The following is a 13,862-nucleotide window of genomic DNA, read 5'->3' as shown; positions in this document are numbered from 1 at the left end:
CATCATGTTGGGTAATATTAAGTTGTGTTGTCGGGACAACCGTGTATGTGTGTGTGTACATATTTGTTTTTCTGAAGGAAAGAGACGAATATTTCACTGTCTGGGAATCCACCATGTCTGGTGAAAATACTATTGCCCCAGTAATTTCTTGGCCACAAATGATTTAATTAAAATCCAATTTTCTTAAATGAACACATCTAAGTGTTCTGACACAGTCCATGTAACTTGCACATCACTGACATCTGCTGGTTCTTAACGGTAACAACATAATAAAGTTACAACAATGTTTTACAATGAATAACACTGCCTCACATACACAACAACATGTTATTCATGTGCGGTTGACATCGGGCATGAGTAATTTGTGCAGCGTCCATTTGAACGACATATGCACTGTTTAACATTGCTTTGATTTTCCTCTTTTGAATGTCAAATCGATTAATTGCACTTAAGTTCAGATACAAGTATCCCTTTTAGATCCCACACTTCTATTACGAGCAGGTAATTATGTATTGTAAGAACACAAGTCAGATGAGAGATAAGTGCATAGCGCTTTGAGCTCACATTAGCAGTTAACCCTTTTCTGTACATTCGACTGTGTTACATGTTATCAGATGTGTATTAATTTTGGTGTATGTGAACATGACATGACGTTGGTTTATAAGTACAACCCTTTTGTGAATGTGTGCGCGCATTTGTATCTTTGTGTGTTCATGTGAGTGTGTGTACATTCCTTTACGTTTATTCCGCCTTAAATTAAATTCTAGTGGCCTTAGCTTTGACATTTGCGAAACATAAGAGTTTTGATGATAAAGCTCGCGGTATTAATAATTCACAACCACTAAATGAAAACAATGACTAATTGAATTACAACAAGAAAGACTGATGTTCACGTTTACAACATGATTCATTTTGAATTAGGAAACCCTGAGTGACCTTCATATTTGGCGAAGTGCCTGGAAACTCGATCAAGAGCGGAATCATCTCTTAGAAGTCAATTATATAATGCATTTGACCGCAAAAAGAAATTGTGGTCAATGTCAACTTAGCAGAATGGGATTGCGATGAATCATTTTGTAAGCTAATGAAACCGATGGGCCACCAACCCATTAAACACCACCGCTTTAGGTTGTTTCATCGATGTATTACTTCAGCGAAACAATTACCATGCATTTGCACGTATTTGTGACAAATACCACCCTTGAGTGTAGGATGCACTCAACATTTTGTGAACTCCTGGTATCAACACTTTTGAAAATGATTCATAACACAATTTTTATTTATATAGTCGGAACTCTACTTTTATACCAGATTCCTTACAGGTGTAACAAAAACATACTTGTTAAATAAAGCTTATTTCATGCTTACCTTTTTGTCACAGATTTTTCGCTCAAATCATTTGGAATCATTTCCTTAAAGGATCGAGACTAAATATTCTCAGGAGTTAATATTCTATATTTATGATTGTGGAAAAGGTTTTGTCGTATTTTGAAAGACATAGTAGTATCGATTATGATATAAACTAATTTCTCTGCAAATCTGAAGACATATAGTAATCCCAGAAATTACTGAGAAAGTTCTTTCGGCAAATACCTAACATGTGTATAGAAACTATAGAAGTTTGACTTAAATGAATGTGTTGAGATATGATTCTCTTACAGTCTAAGTGTCTTTTCAGTACTTTGCGAGACCTCTTGCCTTGCAATACACGGCTGAATGCGCCTAGGTACACTACCGATCAAAATTTGTAGGAAATCGTGTGACAACGTATCCAAATATTTGACCACCTCTTTCTTCATATCCTCAATATGTCTAAGTCCTTTTTGGTTTATTCTGTCATTAGTCCCCACATATTCTCAATAGGGTTCAGATCTGGGCTGTAGCTGGGCCAGTCTAAATGATATTCGTCCGACAACGACTGTTTTGTGCAGCCAGCAGCATCCAAATATCTTCAGACAGTGTTCGGGCCGTTAAAATTCTATTAGCAGTATTAGGAAACACAGATTTTCTCAATGATTTCTGGAAATTTTTTATTTGAGCTACGCAAACTATGTCTTATAAGCATTTGTGCTGGGAACCGTTTTTTGTACACAATAATGAGACAATTCGTGCTTGTAGAATATTATATAAGACCTGTATTATTCAGCTCGTCACACAGAACATAGTAATTTAAGAATATATCATCGTTGCCAATCTTCATAATTGAAAGAAATGAATTGAAAGACTGATATTATCGTGAACGTAATTGTGCGTCCTTGAACTTATGATTTGAAAAGTGAGTTGGATGTAGCGCCCCCTTAAACACTACATGCATTTAATTTATATTAAAGTGCATCAGCACATGCCTTCAGGTGATATATCTGGGTGAAAACCACAAAAGCATAATCAGCACAAACCGGGATTCAGATCCACGATAACAAGTTCCTGGTACGCCTAAGGGAGGTAACACAACACGGTAAACTCAACCATTTTAAAGGTGGCTGGTTGCAAGCTACAATTAACCATTTTTGTTGCTATTAAAAGAGTGAGTTAGCTGATTTGGACACACTTGCAAGGCTTTTCGTTAAATCACGACGTCATGTGAATACGCTTTCGTAGATCCGTCGTCCAATGGTTTGGCTATCATAGATTGTTTTCACTAAATATAGACTTTTGCTTTTTGTTAGGAAACCCATCAAACCAAAACAGTAATGAGAACCTTCTTTCAGTTTCATTTTATCTTTAGCTTCTGGAAACGAAATCAGAAATCCATATTATTTGCTTCATTTAATATTTATGGAAATCAATGACTACGTTAAGATGTTCAATTATCTGGAATCAAACGGGCCCAAATGTCCCGGGCATCAGGGAAGATGATGTTTTCATCTTTGTCTCTAGTTTCGGAAGCAGAAATCGATGGCGTATGTACCTGATGTCTTTGAAGAATGAACCATCGTTTTCTATAGACAGCACTATTCATACAAACCACTCTCCCATGTGAAATATTAGCAACAATTCCATGTATATGATTTTGAATTATGTTGCATAATTTTCCTTGAATTTGATACAAATTAAGTTAGCTGCCCATAACTTAAGTTCAATGGGATTAGAAGATTTGATTTATTAGATCCTAATTGCTCTTTTTAAGTGGTTCAATTTAGTTCATTGTAAGCTTTTCGTTAGTTTTGTTGGGAAATATGACTATCTGTAGAAGTACGTTACTCCTTCGGCATGTCTTCATAAGAATAAAATCAGTTGACATATCGGTGATTTGACAGAATTCCCCATGTGTATATAAGGATCACTCTTTTCATTCTATTTGCTGGACTTATATCCCTACATTCATGTACATTTTTAACAAAAGAAAAATATGTCATGGTCATCGCATGACGTATTCAGATGCATGTTTAAATCAGTTTTAACCTTATGAATTCCAGATCTAATTTCACTTTGTTTTAGAAATATCCATCTTTCTTAAATTTTGATTTTCCAATTACATTTATCTCAATGTAATTCATTTTTGTTCAGCGAGGTGAGGTACAGGGACAACTACATTTTCGCAAGCATTCTTCATTTGCTTAAATAGTAATATGGAGGACAGCAAAAGAAAAAAGCAGGGTGTCGCATTTCACCCCTCCGGTTCAGGCACCTAGGTGGTTTGCAATATACGTTTGCAACACGCTATGTCTTTACACCTATGGACATTGGGGTTCTCTCAAGCCATGGTTTTAACTGCGATGGTCCTAGTTAAGACAATTGTTTTGAAAAAAACTATGACGTTGTGCGCAAGGTTGTTTAATCCATTTTACTTTCCCTTATTTCAGACCCTGACTGTCTGCGTGTCAGTCCTAACTCTTTGCTGTATTGCTGTGGAGAGGTACTACGCTATCTGCCAACCACTCAGTTCGGACATAACCTTCAGGAAAGTGTCTATAACAATGGTGGCCATCTGGATCGCGGGATCTCTGGTAGCACTGCCCAATCTGATTTTCATGGAGATCACGAAGACGTATGAAGACATAGACAATTATCTGGTGTACAATCGCATGAGTTGGTCGTACACGACCGATGTGGCCTACCAAGTATTCTTGGCACTGGCGTTGTACGTGGTGCCATTAATCCTCATGACCATTGTGTATTCTGTCGTGTCCTATACTCTTTGGAGTGCCAAGGCTCCTGGTGCTGAAAACCTAGGTAAGTCTGCTATTGAGGCTGTTCAATCATGCATGAATTCATCTTTTATATCACCGTTTATATTACTGAAAAGCTTTGAACTGTATGCCACGTTTGTGAGAAAAAAATATTTAACGTCGCCGAATAGAGATGGAATATTAGTCAGAGAAAACATATGTACAAGAAGTTTTCACGTCTTTTGACGTTTGGGGATTAGATGTTAATGATCCAGACATGGATACAAAATGGAAAACGAGCACAGTTGAAACAGCAAACTCTCTCTTGTGTTTTCATATTAAAACTTCTTAAAGAGTCAGCACTCATGACTAGGAAATTGCCCTTATCAAGAGGGCCCGTAAACACTTTTAGCACGTATATACCTACCTACCTTACCATCGTCGTGAAGGGGCGATGACAAACAGACAGCAAGTACAACCGAGGGACCATGCTGCCACGGACCCTGCCGATTCCTGCTGTCACGGATCAGTCCTGAAGCAGTAGCACCCCGAAACACCACAGGAACTAACCCATCATTTAAGGAACATGTAACATATTTTTGAAGACATTTTTCGGCAATAAATGTTAGCAACAAGAATAATTAAACCCTAGATAGACAGATACATGGAACAAACTCAATATGACGATACCTAACATATGTCCGTATGGAATGACATTAATGAAGTTAGGATTATGATTACAGTTTTTTAAACGTATTTTCCGTTCTGTCCCCCTTGCAGCCAAGCTTGTACTACGACAAACCTACTCATTGGTATGTTATAGGCAACAGGCAACTAGGCAACCTAACGCTCAGGCAAAACGTATGTAACTCTATAAAGCTCGTCTCCTTCAGTTTCACGCTTTACTGCCAATTATATGGTACATATTTCCGTCCCGCATGTTTCCATTGCTGGAAGCGCTTCTACAAGGTGAACAAAAGATGCCAATAAGGCAGCAGACCTTTCGTCCTTTTAATCAAATATGTTTTCTTGCCTGCAGATCCAATAACATGACATGACAACTGCAGATATCTAGAGTGTTAGAGTTAATTACGTTTGACATTCTTTTTAAAGTGTCATGACGCGGATTCTTAATTTGGCATCTTGAAAGCCCAGAAGGTGTGATGGGCGAGATTAGACAATGTTTTCTTCGGGCCCGAAGGTTGGTGTTTAATGAACAACTTGAAATAGCTTTATCATTCATTCTATAATCACCTGGGAGAATATTATCAGAAAAGAAGATACAAGTGAAGCTAAATGGATAGAACTGATTTCAGATGATATTACAATTTCATTCCAAGTTGAACAGAGTCTGTTCTTTGATCAGCAGACCCGTGAAGGTCCGGGTTAGAATGAACCTGACTAACGGGATCGGGTGGTCAGGCTCGCTGGCTTGGTTGACACATGTCATCGGTTCCCAATTGCACAGATCGATGCTAATACTGTTGATCACTGGATCGTCTGGTCTAGACTCGATTGTGTACAGACCGCCGCCATATAGCTGGAATATTGCTGAGTGCGGCGTAAAAATAAAGTCACTCACTTACTTTTGGAACGGCAAAAGATAAGTTGCATAATACAGACTCTGTCAGGTTATATTATACATAACACAGGGTGGCAGAAAATATCACACAGTAGCAAGCAGAGAGAGAGAGAGAGAGAGAGAGAGAGAGAGAGAGAGAGAGAGAGAGAGAGAGAGAGAGAGAGAGAGAGAGAGAGAGAGAGAGAGAGAGAGAGAGAGAGAGAGAGAGAGAGAGAGAGAGAGAGAGAGAGAGAGAGAGAGAGAGATTCCGGAATGTCAGCCGCTAAGCACCGACAAGTAATTCAGTTGTCAGTTAGTTGTAAGCCGACTTACGTATAATACCTAAATGATAGTGATATACACTGTATTTCCCGATATCTGGTAACCGAAATATTTTGTACAAATCGGAAAAAGAAAGTAAATGAAATCAGCAATCAATCCACATGTTTCCATATGGCTTATGGTGCCAACATGGCCAACATAACACTAGTTGTACGGATCACATACAATTAAACCCGTTTGCCTTTTCTTACGGTTTTTTTTTGTGACACTATTTGGTGGTCAAAGGATGTGATCACAGGCGGGCTTGATTTTCAAACGAAATAGATTTTGTCAATCTGCTGGAGGTCATTAAGAGGCAAGAATTAACACAACTAGTTAACAAACGAATGTGAAATATCGTTATCTATGACTTCATCTCTCTTGTTACCTGGCTGTACAAACTTCGCCTCGGCTGTACACAAACTGCCCATTTACCTATGGAGCAGATGACCGGTCAAATCAGTCAGCTATTACAAATGTTTAATGTAACTCAAATGGGAATGAGTGCCAGTGCGTTTAAAGGATAAAGATGGAAGTTTGGGATGAATAGCTAGGCGATTTAAAGAAACTGCAGAGAGGCACAGACCTGGGGCTCCTTTCACGAAGCAACCTTTACTAAGGTTAACCTTAACTCCCATTCTTTAATATTGCACTAAGGTTACCTCAGTAAACTTATAATCACCTTAGTGCTTCGTGAAAGGAGGTCCAGGACAAGACCAACCGAGCAGTCTAGAAGAGCAGCCTGAGAAGATCAACATCGAATATCTAACAACCCACATAACTGTGGGAAGGCCAACCCATTAGGACGAGCTCCGGTCATACCTGATTAACACCTAAAACAGCCCATAGCCTCTCTCATATCCTGCGCAACGCCCTTTGATCCCTGTTAATAGGAGCGTAATAAAAGAACTAAATACAAACTCGAACGTTTCAGTCGCTGTGCTACATTTGCATGGTGTTACCTGTTAGCTCGTCAACACCAGAACACAGTGTCTAAATGTCATGACCTTAAATGCTACGCATCCACGACATCCAGTAAGAAGGTCAATCCTGACGGCACATCAACAAGGACGTCTCCGCTGGCAAAGACAACACGTGACAGCACGTCAGTGGCTCTCTCTACAGATAAGACACGTGTCCCCAGTCTTCAAGGTGAAGGTGTCATCAAACCATACTCCTTCAAGTGAATTGGTTGGGGGAAGGTAAATAACGACTTGGAAAGGACCGAACCGAGTTTGGTTTCATCGCCAAGAGTAAAGTGATAATGATCAAGCTTAGTGATTACATGTTTTTGAGACTAAACGTTGAACATAGCTCTGGTGTAGGCACAGCTGTTCGACGTTCACAAAGAGTCGTGGCCGCGAATCGCGTTGAATTCCCACAAGACTATCTCGTGTCTTAAAGAGATGGGATATACAGCTCCCGTTATATCCAATACGTCTATGCATAGATAAAATGTCCATGAAGCCTTCTCCTTACAGTCCAGGGGCTTGATAGATGTCCGAAGTGGATCACTAAGGGCCGTTATCGCCCGTTAATGTACAACTTCTGTTTGTGGAGTGCTTGTCATCCAGCAGGTCGTAAAGCGCGTATGAATCTCAACGTACTCTGCTTCAGCCGCCTGATTCAGTCAAAGTTATAAACACATTTTCAGTTACAGTCTGAATCTGGACTCTTAACATACAGTATTAGGTGGACACTTGTCCGGTTGTGTCGCATTTTATATGGCAGTAACTGGCTTATGATCGGGATATATATAGCTGGTGTGGTGGATGTCTGATCGTCAAGCAAGATCCCTGACACATCGTTAACACATATCATACATTTGTATAGTTTTGTGGAATATAATGTTTGCTGTGATGGAAATGGTCCTTTATGCAATAATTATTGTTAGCATTTGATAGATATGTTTGTATTATCGTTTACAGGATGATTTGTACACGTATTTGATGCAAGATCTGAAACTTGTAGTCATCCTCCTCTTTCAGTGACCAAAGTATTGTGATATTGAGCAATATTGTTTCACCTGGCGCTTCGCTATTCTTTCATTGTGATATGGGAATGCATGTATTTCAATTCGTCGCTATAGCTTGTGGAATGTTTTTTTTTCTTTCTGTAATTGTGTGAATATGCGCTTTATTTTGGGTCATTGCGACCTGAACCTAAAGATTTATAGGAACACGTGTGCATCTTCATATCACATCTTGAACACATGGGCCTATTTGCACGGATGAGTCTCACGAGGCTCGAGTTCATTGTTAGACAGGGCATAAATGTATCACAGAATGGATATTTACGAGAAGAAGGACAATTACAGCATTCAATCAAGGACCCTGGGTTGATTGTGTCCCGTCACTTATCATGTGAGGATGTTGGAAACGATCTACAAGATACTTCTTGTTAATGTAGTTTTTGTACATTGGAGAAATGTTCGACTATGTTTTGCAGTATATACCTAAAGTTGTATGTGTGTATATTTGAAAATGTTAAATGCACTTCCCTTACTATTGATACGATTAATATTGAATGTATGTGTGTGTGTGTGTGTGTGTTTGTGAGTGAGTGAGTGGGTGTGTGCGTGTGTGCGTGTGTGTGTGTTTTATGTATGCATTGTTACGAGGCTAAACGCTGTCATATTGCATCCTTTGGGAATTCTGCGCAAGACATGATAAATTATCAGAATCTCCTTTCTTACAAAAATTATTTATATGGTATTTCATCCTTCATTTAAATTCCCACAGTATATGAATAATGTTTCATTTACTGGATCGTTATGCTTCGAGTGTAAACCCTTGACTGATGGTCCAAATAGCCTGCAGAATCAAGGCGGATTATTCCAGGTTAATATGCTTGGAGCAGATCGCCAATGTATTTAATCACATCTGTATGCATTGTGATCGAAGTATAAATTACATAAAGAGTCTGTGTTGTTATTGAAATGTCATCGAACATGGTAAATACGAGTTTTACCTTTAAGACCAATTTTATGGGCAAACGCGTTTTATGCAACAACCAAGAAATCCATAAAAGAATGAATGTTTGTCTTGTCGCTTTCGTATTTTCTCCTGTATACAATTAATCTGATTTGTGAACCATTAACCGGAAGTGACTATTATGGAGTCTTTATCATAGAAGTAAATTAGTGGGAATAAGAGCCAGTGTTCTGTTGGAAAGTTTGATATCAGGCACATATTAAAATATCGTGAAGTTGCTGTGCCAAAGGTTCATCTCACCCAACATGCTCTCTAACTACGTTCATGTTCAACTTTGTTGGTCATAAAAAGAACAGAAAAAGTGGCTCATGATTGTCATCAAGTCCTGCGAGGTCATTTACAACATCATCACTTTTGTCATGTTAACCTGAATAATGAATACATGGAAGATCATGGAATGTCTTGGTGCCAATTATGCTTCTACTCAAACTTAAGAAACAACCAACAAGCATATCGATTTTCCTTAAGTGTCTGTAATGAAGTAAATAGGACATGCCTGGTCCAAAGAGGTCCATTACTTCCAGCTTGGCGGAAATAAGTTGTGGGTGTTGGACATTTCTAATCGTTTATAATTCTCCATTCACGAAATTATTTCTTATCAAGGGTCGATTACTGAAAATATGCATGTTTCTCCATGTGGTGCTGAAATAATCTCTCAATCAACAACAGACTGAGAAAGCTACTTACCTTTTCTTTATTCACGAGATTCTATTGTATGATTCTGACTGTTTGTAAACTATCAACAAAGTGATTACACTAGGCAGTACACTAGTCAGTTAATGAATGGGTCAATGTTTGTCATTCGCATTTTTTGTAGCAGGTGAGGAAAGGCAGCCTAGTTTTACATACATTCGCTCGCCACGCCGAAGACCCGTTTTCGAATCCACTTATATTTAAATTATACGAAGACGTTTTCTGTTGTCCTCCGCCGTGATATTTCTAAATGCGACGTAAATATTATACTAACCCATTCACTCTAACGGTCATGAAAACATGTATTATTAACCCTTTGGTTTTGATTTCATCACGAATGGATGGTTTCCTTTCACGGCCTTTGAAGAGATACTGGCTTTAATGTGAGAAAAGGTTAGGAAGTGCATGTTCTTCCGCTGAAGAATATTGTGTGTTTCTGGGACAGAAGACGGAAATGTTTTCGATAATACAAACAATATATTCCATCTTATGCTATGTTCAGGCTACATCAATGGGTATTTGAAATGAAATGTTCTACATCTAAGATAATTTCTTTGAGTGGCATTAAGACGTTGCCGTGATTAACAATGTTCTATGGATACACAACTTCATTGTTATTAATGTAAGCGACGTTTCGGTGTTAGCATCTACACTGAAACGTTGCTTACATTAATAATATATAAGTTGTATATCCATAGAATTTCACCCGCTATTCAGCTAAGATACTGAGTGCTTTCACAAACCAACTATACAATAATTGATTGATAATTAACTTTTCACTTAAAGAGGTTAGCATGTGAAGACATTTGACTTTGGTCGATGGTAAAGAAAATTGATGACAGTTATATGTTACTTTTTTTGTTGCAAATGGCGGGTTAAGTATAACGAAACGGTCTTTGGGGAGACATCTAAGATGGACTTGAGTGCAAGCACAAAGCAATGTTTATAATATTAGCGGGGCCACGTCCAAAAAAAGTTGACTTTTCACCACCACACTTACAATAACATCCTGTATACTACGTGCATGTTCTCCGGCTTGCATGGATCCACGAATCACAGAAGGGACCCATTTCGGTGACACATAAATTGAAAGAGTGTGTTATGTTTTTTAGGATTATGGGTCGAGCCTATTCATACGGGATTTTATTGACACATTGACGAATCTAAAGTAACAAATCGTTGTGCTACGTATTAAGACGAAGCCCTTAAAGATGATCTTAAGCTTTAAGGCAAACACATTGAAAGGCATAGCTCAGCACCACGCCGAGGCGGTATAAAGCAATATTTTTCAAAGTGACATTCACCCCGATCACTACGTAAATAAGAGCAACAACACCATTTCTATGATCATAAGAAATATATATTAAATGTAGACTATTCCGACTATAACATAAACACGTTTATGACTCACTATTCTATAGGGATAATGTCAGATGTTCGCGATATAGTAAGCGTGTCCTGCCTAACCGGTGGCACCTGTTACAAATACATGCAAAAACAAATAAGTTGTTGACCCGAGAAAGCACGCGAACTTATGGCTATGGCAATACATTTGGTTACTGGTGCGTACGCTTCTTTCATCATGTCCACCACAAAGTTTTAAAAGCTTTACAAAGCATTGTATTGTGTAAACATGGTTAAACATGCTTTGAGCAGGATTCAGCCATACGATACTCTGTGTAATCTTCATAGAAATGTGATGTTATATTGGACGTTAAAAGTGGCGAAATGTAAACACCAAAGGGAAGACAATAGTACAACAGACATTAGCCGGATCAGCAGGATAGGCTTACTCGTTAAGCCAGTACCTGATTTGTCGAGAGAGCATAACAATGGAAGGAGTTGCGAAATGTGGTTACAAGTACATAGTTCTTCTCAAACCTTGAAACAGGTTCATATAGTCAGACATTAGTTCAGAGCACAGAACCACAAGCTCTTGGGGCCGTTACAACTTGGAAATGTTGCTGATTTTGTCGATTGCCTCCCGGTCAGCATAAAGTTTAGTTGTGGTGTTAATGGCATCACATTTTGAACTCAAATATTTCATTCTTTAGGGGTATTGCAATTAATTATTCTCTGGCCATCCAACGATGAGAAAAGTACCTTTCAGCATCTTCGTTAGTCGAGGTTAGATACTAAAAAAAGCCATATACTGCCACCAGTGTGGATGAATTTGAATCTTGAAGCTAAATCAATAACAGATAATTTCAGCTTGGATTTAATTTCACTTAAGGATGTCATTTATTTGGCTCGATATGTTTTTCACATGATCTGCAGACGTTTATAACTTAAAGCCCTTTATAAAATGTCAATGGTGGGACAAAGTCTTATACACAAACTTATAAATCAGTTGAGATTGCCCAAATAAGTTACTAACCAATAAGCTGATACTGGCTTCAGAACTCTGTATTCTCATCACCTTACTGGCATTAGCTGCTAACATTGGAACCGCATTCATCACACCGTATTTGCTTCCTTCCATAGCGAAATCGATGCGGCCTGACATGGCCTTGTCCAATAGACATAACCTTCTGAAAAAATGACCATATAACAAGGCGTCAAACACAGCGAGTCTCAGCTTGAATAAGAAGTGTATCTATAGGCGACATTAAGCAAAGCTCAATCACCGGTCTACTCGAATTGATCAGCGTAGTGAATTATTCTTGTGAGACTGTGCTGAGCCGTAATCCTATTTGCCTAATATCATTTTGTATAAATATCTTAAAGGGGTCCACAGTCTGCAGGAATAAGAGTCAAGGATGGATGTGCGGCCAATGCCATCATAGCGTCCTTCTTCAAGACTGTCTGTATACTGTATACTGTTGTGCTGGTCATGTTTTTCACATAGTACCACAGTCTCACCAAAAAACAGAAATGCAACCTTAATCCACAATTGCCTCTGGTACCAACGTTATAAAAATATGCACCTCGGGGATGCGCGATATTGCAATATATATGAGTGTAAGTGTCATTATTGCAACAATGGACGGTAATGAATGACACATTCAGTCACAGTGCTCATTGTCCGTAAAATTGGCATATGGTCATATTCAGGGCTTACACATGAATTACCTCTCCAACAATGAAGCCGTATTTGAAATGCCTGGGACATTCTCCACGGATGTCTGCAATCGGTGCCTCCGGAGCCTTACTATGAATAGGCAGCCGTATTCAATAAATCGTACACTTGTTTTCTTGTCTATTACTTTCTGAAAGAAAAGGGGTCATGTTTGATATATTACTAGTATGGCTCTGATTGACGTACCGTAAGAATTATTTTGTTTATAAATCACAACGTACATTATATACAGATTGGTAATGGTATGACCTAGAAATAACGTATTTCATGCTTGTTCTTGCAAGGCCATTATTGTTACCACATTGTGCAGTAGAAAGGACTTGATTTCATATAAAGTATTGGTAAATTTCATTGTACTAAGAGTTATTTCGAATCTTTTCGGATTCATTTTTCAAAAGCCTTCTTTGCGATAGTTTCACAAAGCACGAAGGAGATAATGTTACAAGAACAAAACAAGACAACATAAAGGTGGTAATCGTAATGAGTCATTAAAGAACGTCTGTAGTGTTGTTGTGTCAGTTATAGAGAGCCCCGACTACGAATGTAAGACTATATTCCTGTAGTGATGTGTCTTGTTTACAGAGACTGACCATAATGACGGGTTTTATTTATTTATTTATTCGGATAATCCACTCAGACTGATCAATATCCAATTGTATGACGCGGTGTATTATCTAACAGATGATTCCGAGTAATAAGTCAATGGTTGTAAATAAATTATACAATGTGATAACATTGGCGCCAGCTACTGAGGGTAGTGTTACCGGCATCAATAAATCATAGCAATTTGCAAAATAACCTCTGTTTGATGTTGGCATGTTATGGTAATCACACCAGCATGAAGTATTTGGTATTAGATAGATGCACAATACCATACGGAAGCCCCTGTTCCTGTAGAAACTGACTCAGTTGACCTGCTTTCACAAAGAAGGCATCGGTCAAAGAAAGGATTTCATCATTGTCGAAACCAGTGACGTCTAGTCACATGGAAGGTTTATGTAAAATCGATAAAATGTTAAGTTTTGATACATAAGAGCTTAAAAAGGTCTATATTTTCAAGTTTTAAAGTCATGGTTTTCTTTTACATTTAAAAACTTTCTCTAAAC

The 13,862-nt window shown here is 38.3% G+C and overlaps 1 protein-coding gene across 1 annotated transcript in view; it reads left to right on the top strand.

The window, feature by feature from the left end:
* LOC124266947 (orexin receptor type 2-like) overlaps nucleotides 1-13,862 on the top strand; it is a 49,789-nt gene that overhangs the window by 17,481 nt on the left and 18,446 nt on the right. The window contains exon 2 of the mRNA XM_046701802.1: nucleotides 3,804-4,173. Within this exon, the coding sequence (XP_046557758.1) occupies nucleotides 3,804-4,173 (370 nt within the window). The remainder of the gene's footprint in view (nucleotides 1-3,803; nucleotides 4,174-13,862) is intronic.

This window comes from Haliotis rubra, unplaced genomic scaffold (genome assembly GCF_003918875.1).
Source record: "Haliotis rubra isolate DU_JTF1 unplaced genomic scaffold, ASM391887v1 Scf129, whole genome shotgun sequence".
Lineage (NCBI taxonomy): Eukaryota > Metazoa > Mollusca > Gastropoda > Lepetellida > Haliotidae > Haliotis > Haliotis rubra.
This window is presented reverse-complemented; position numbering and strand designations above follow the sequence as displayed.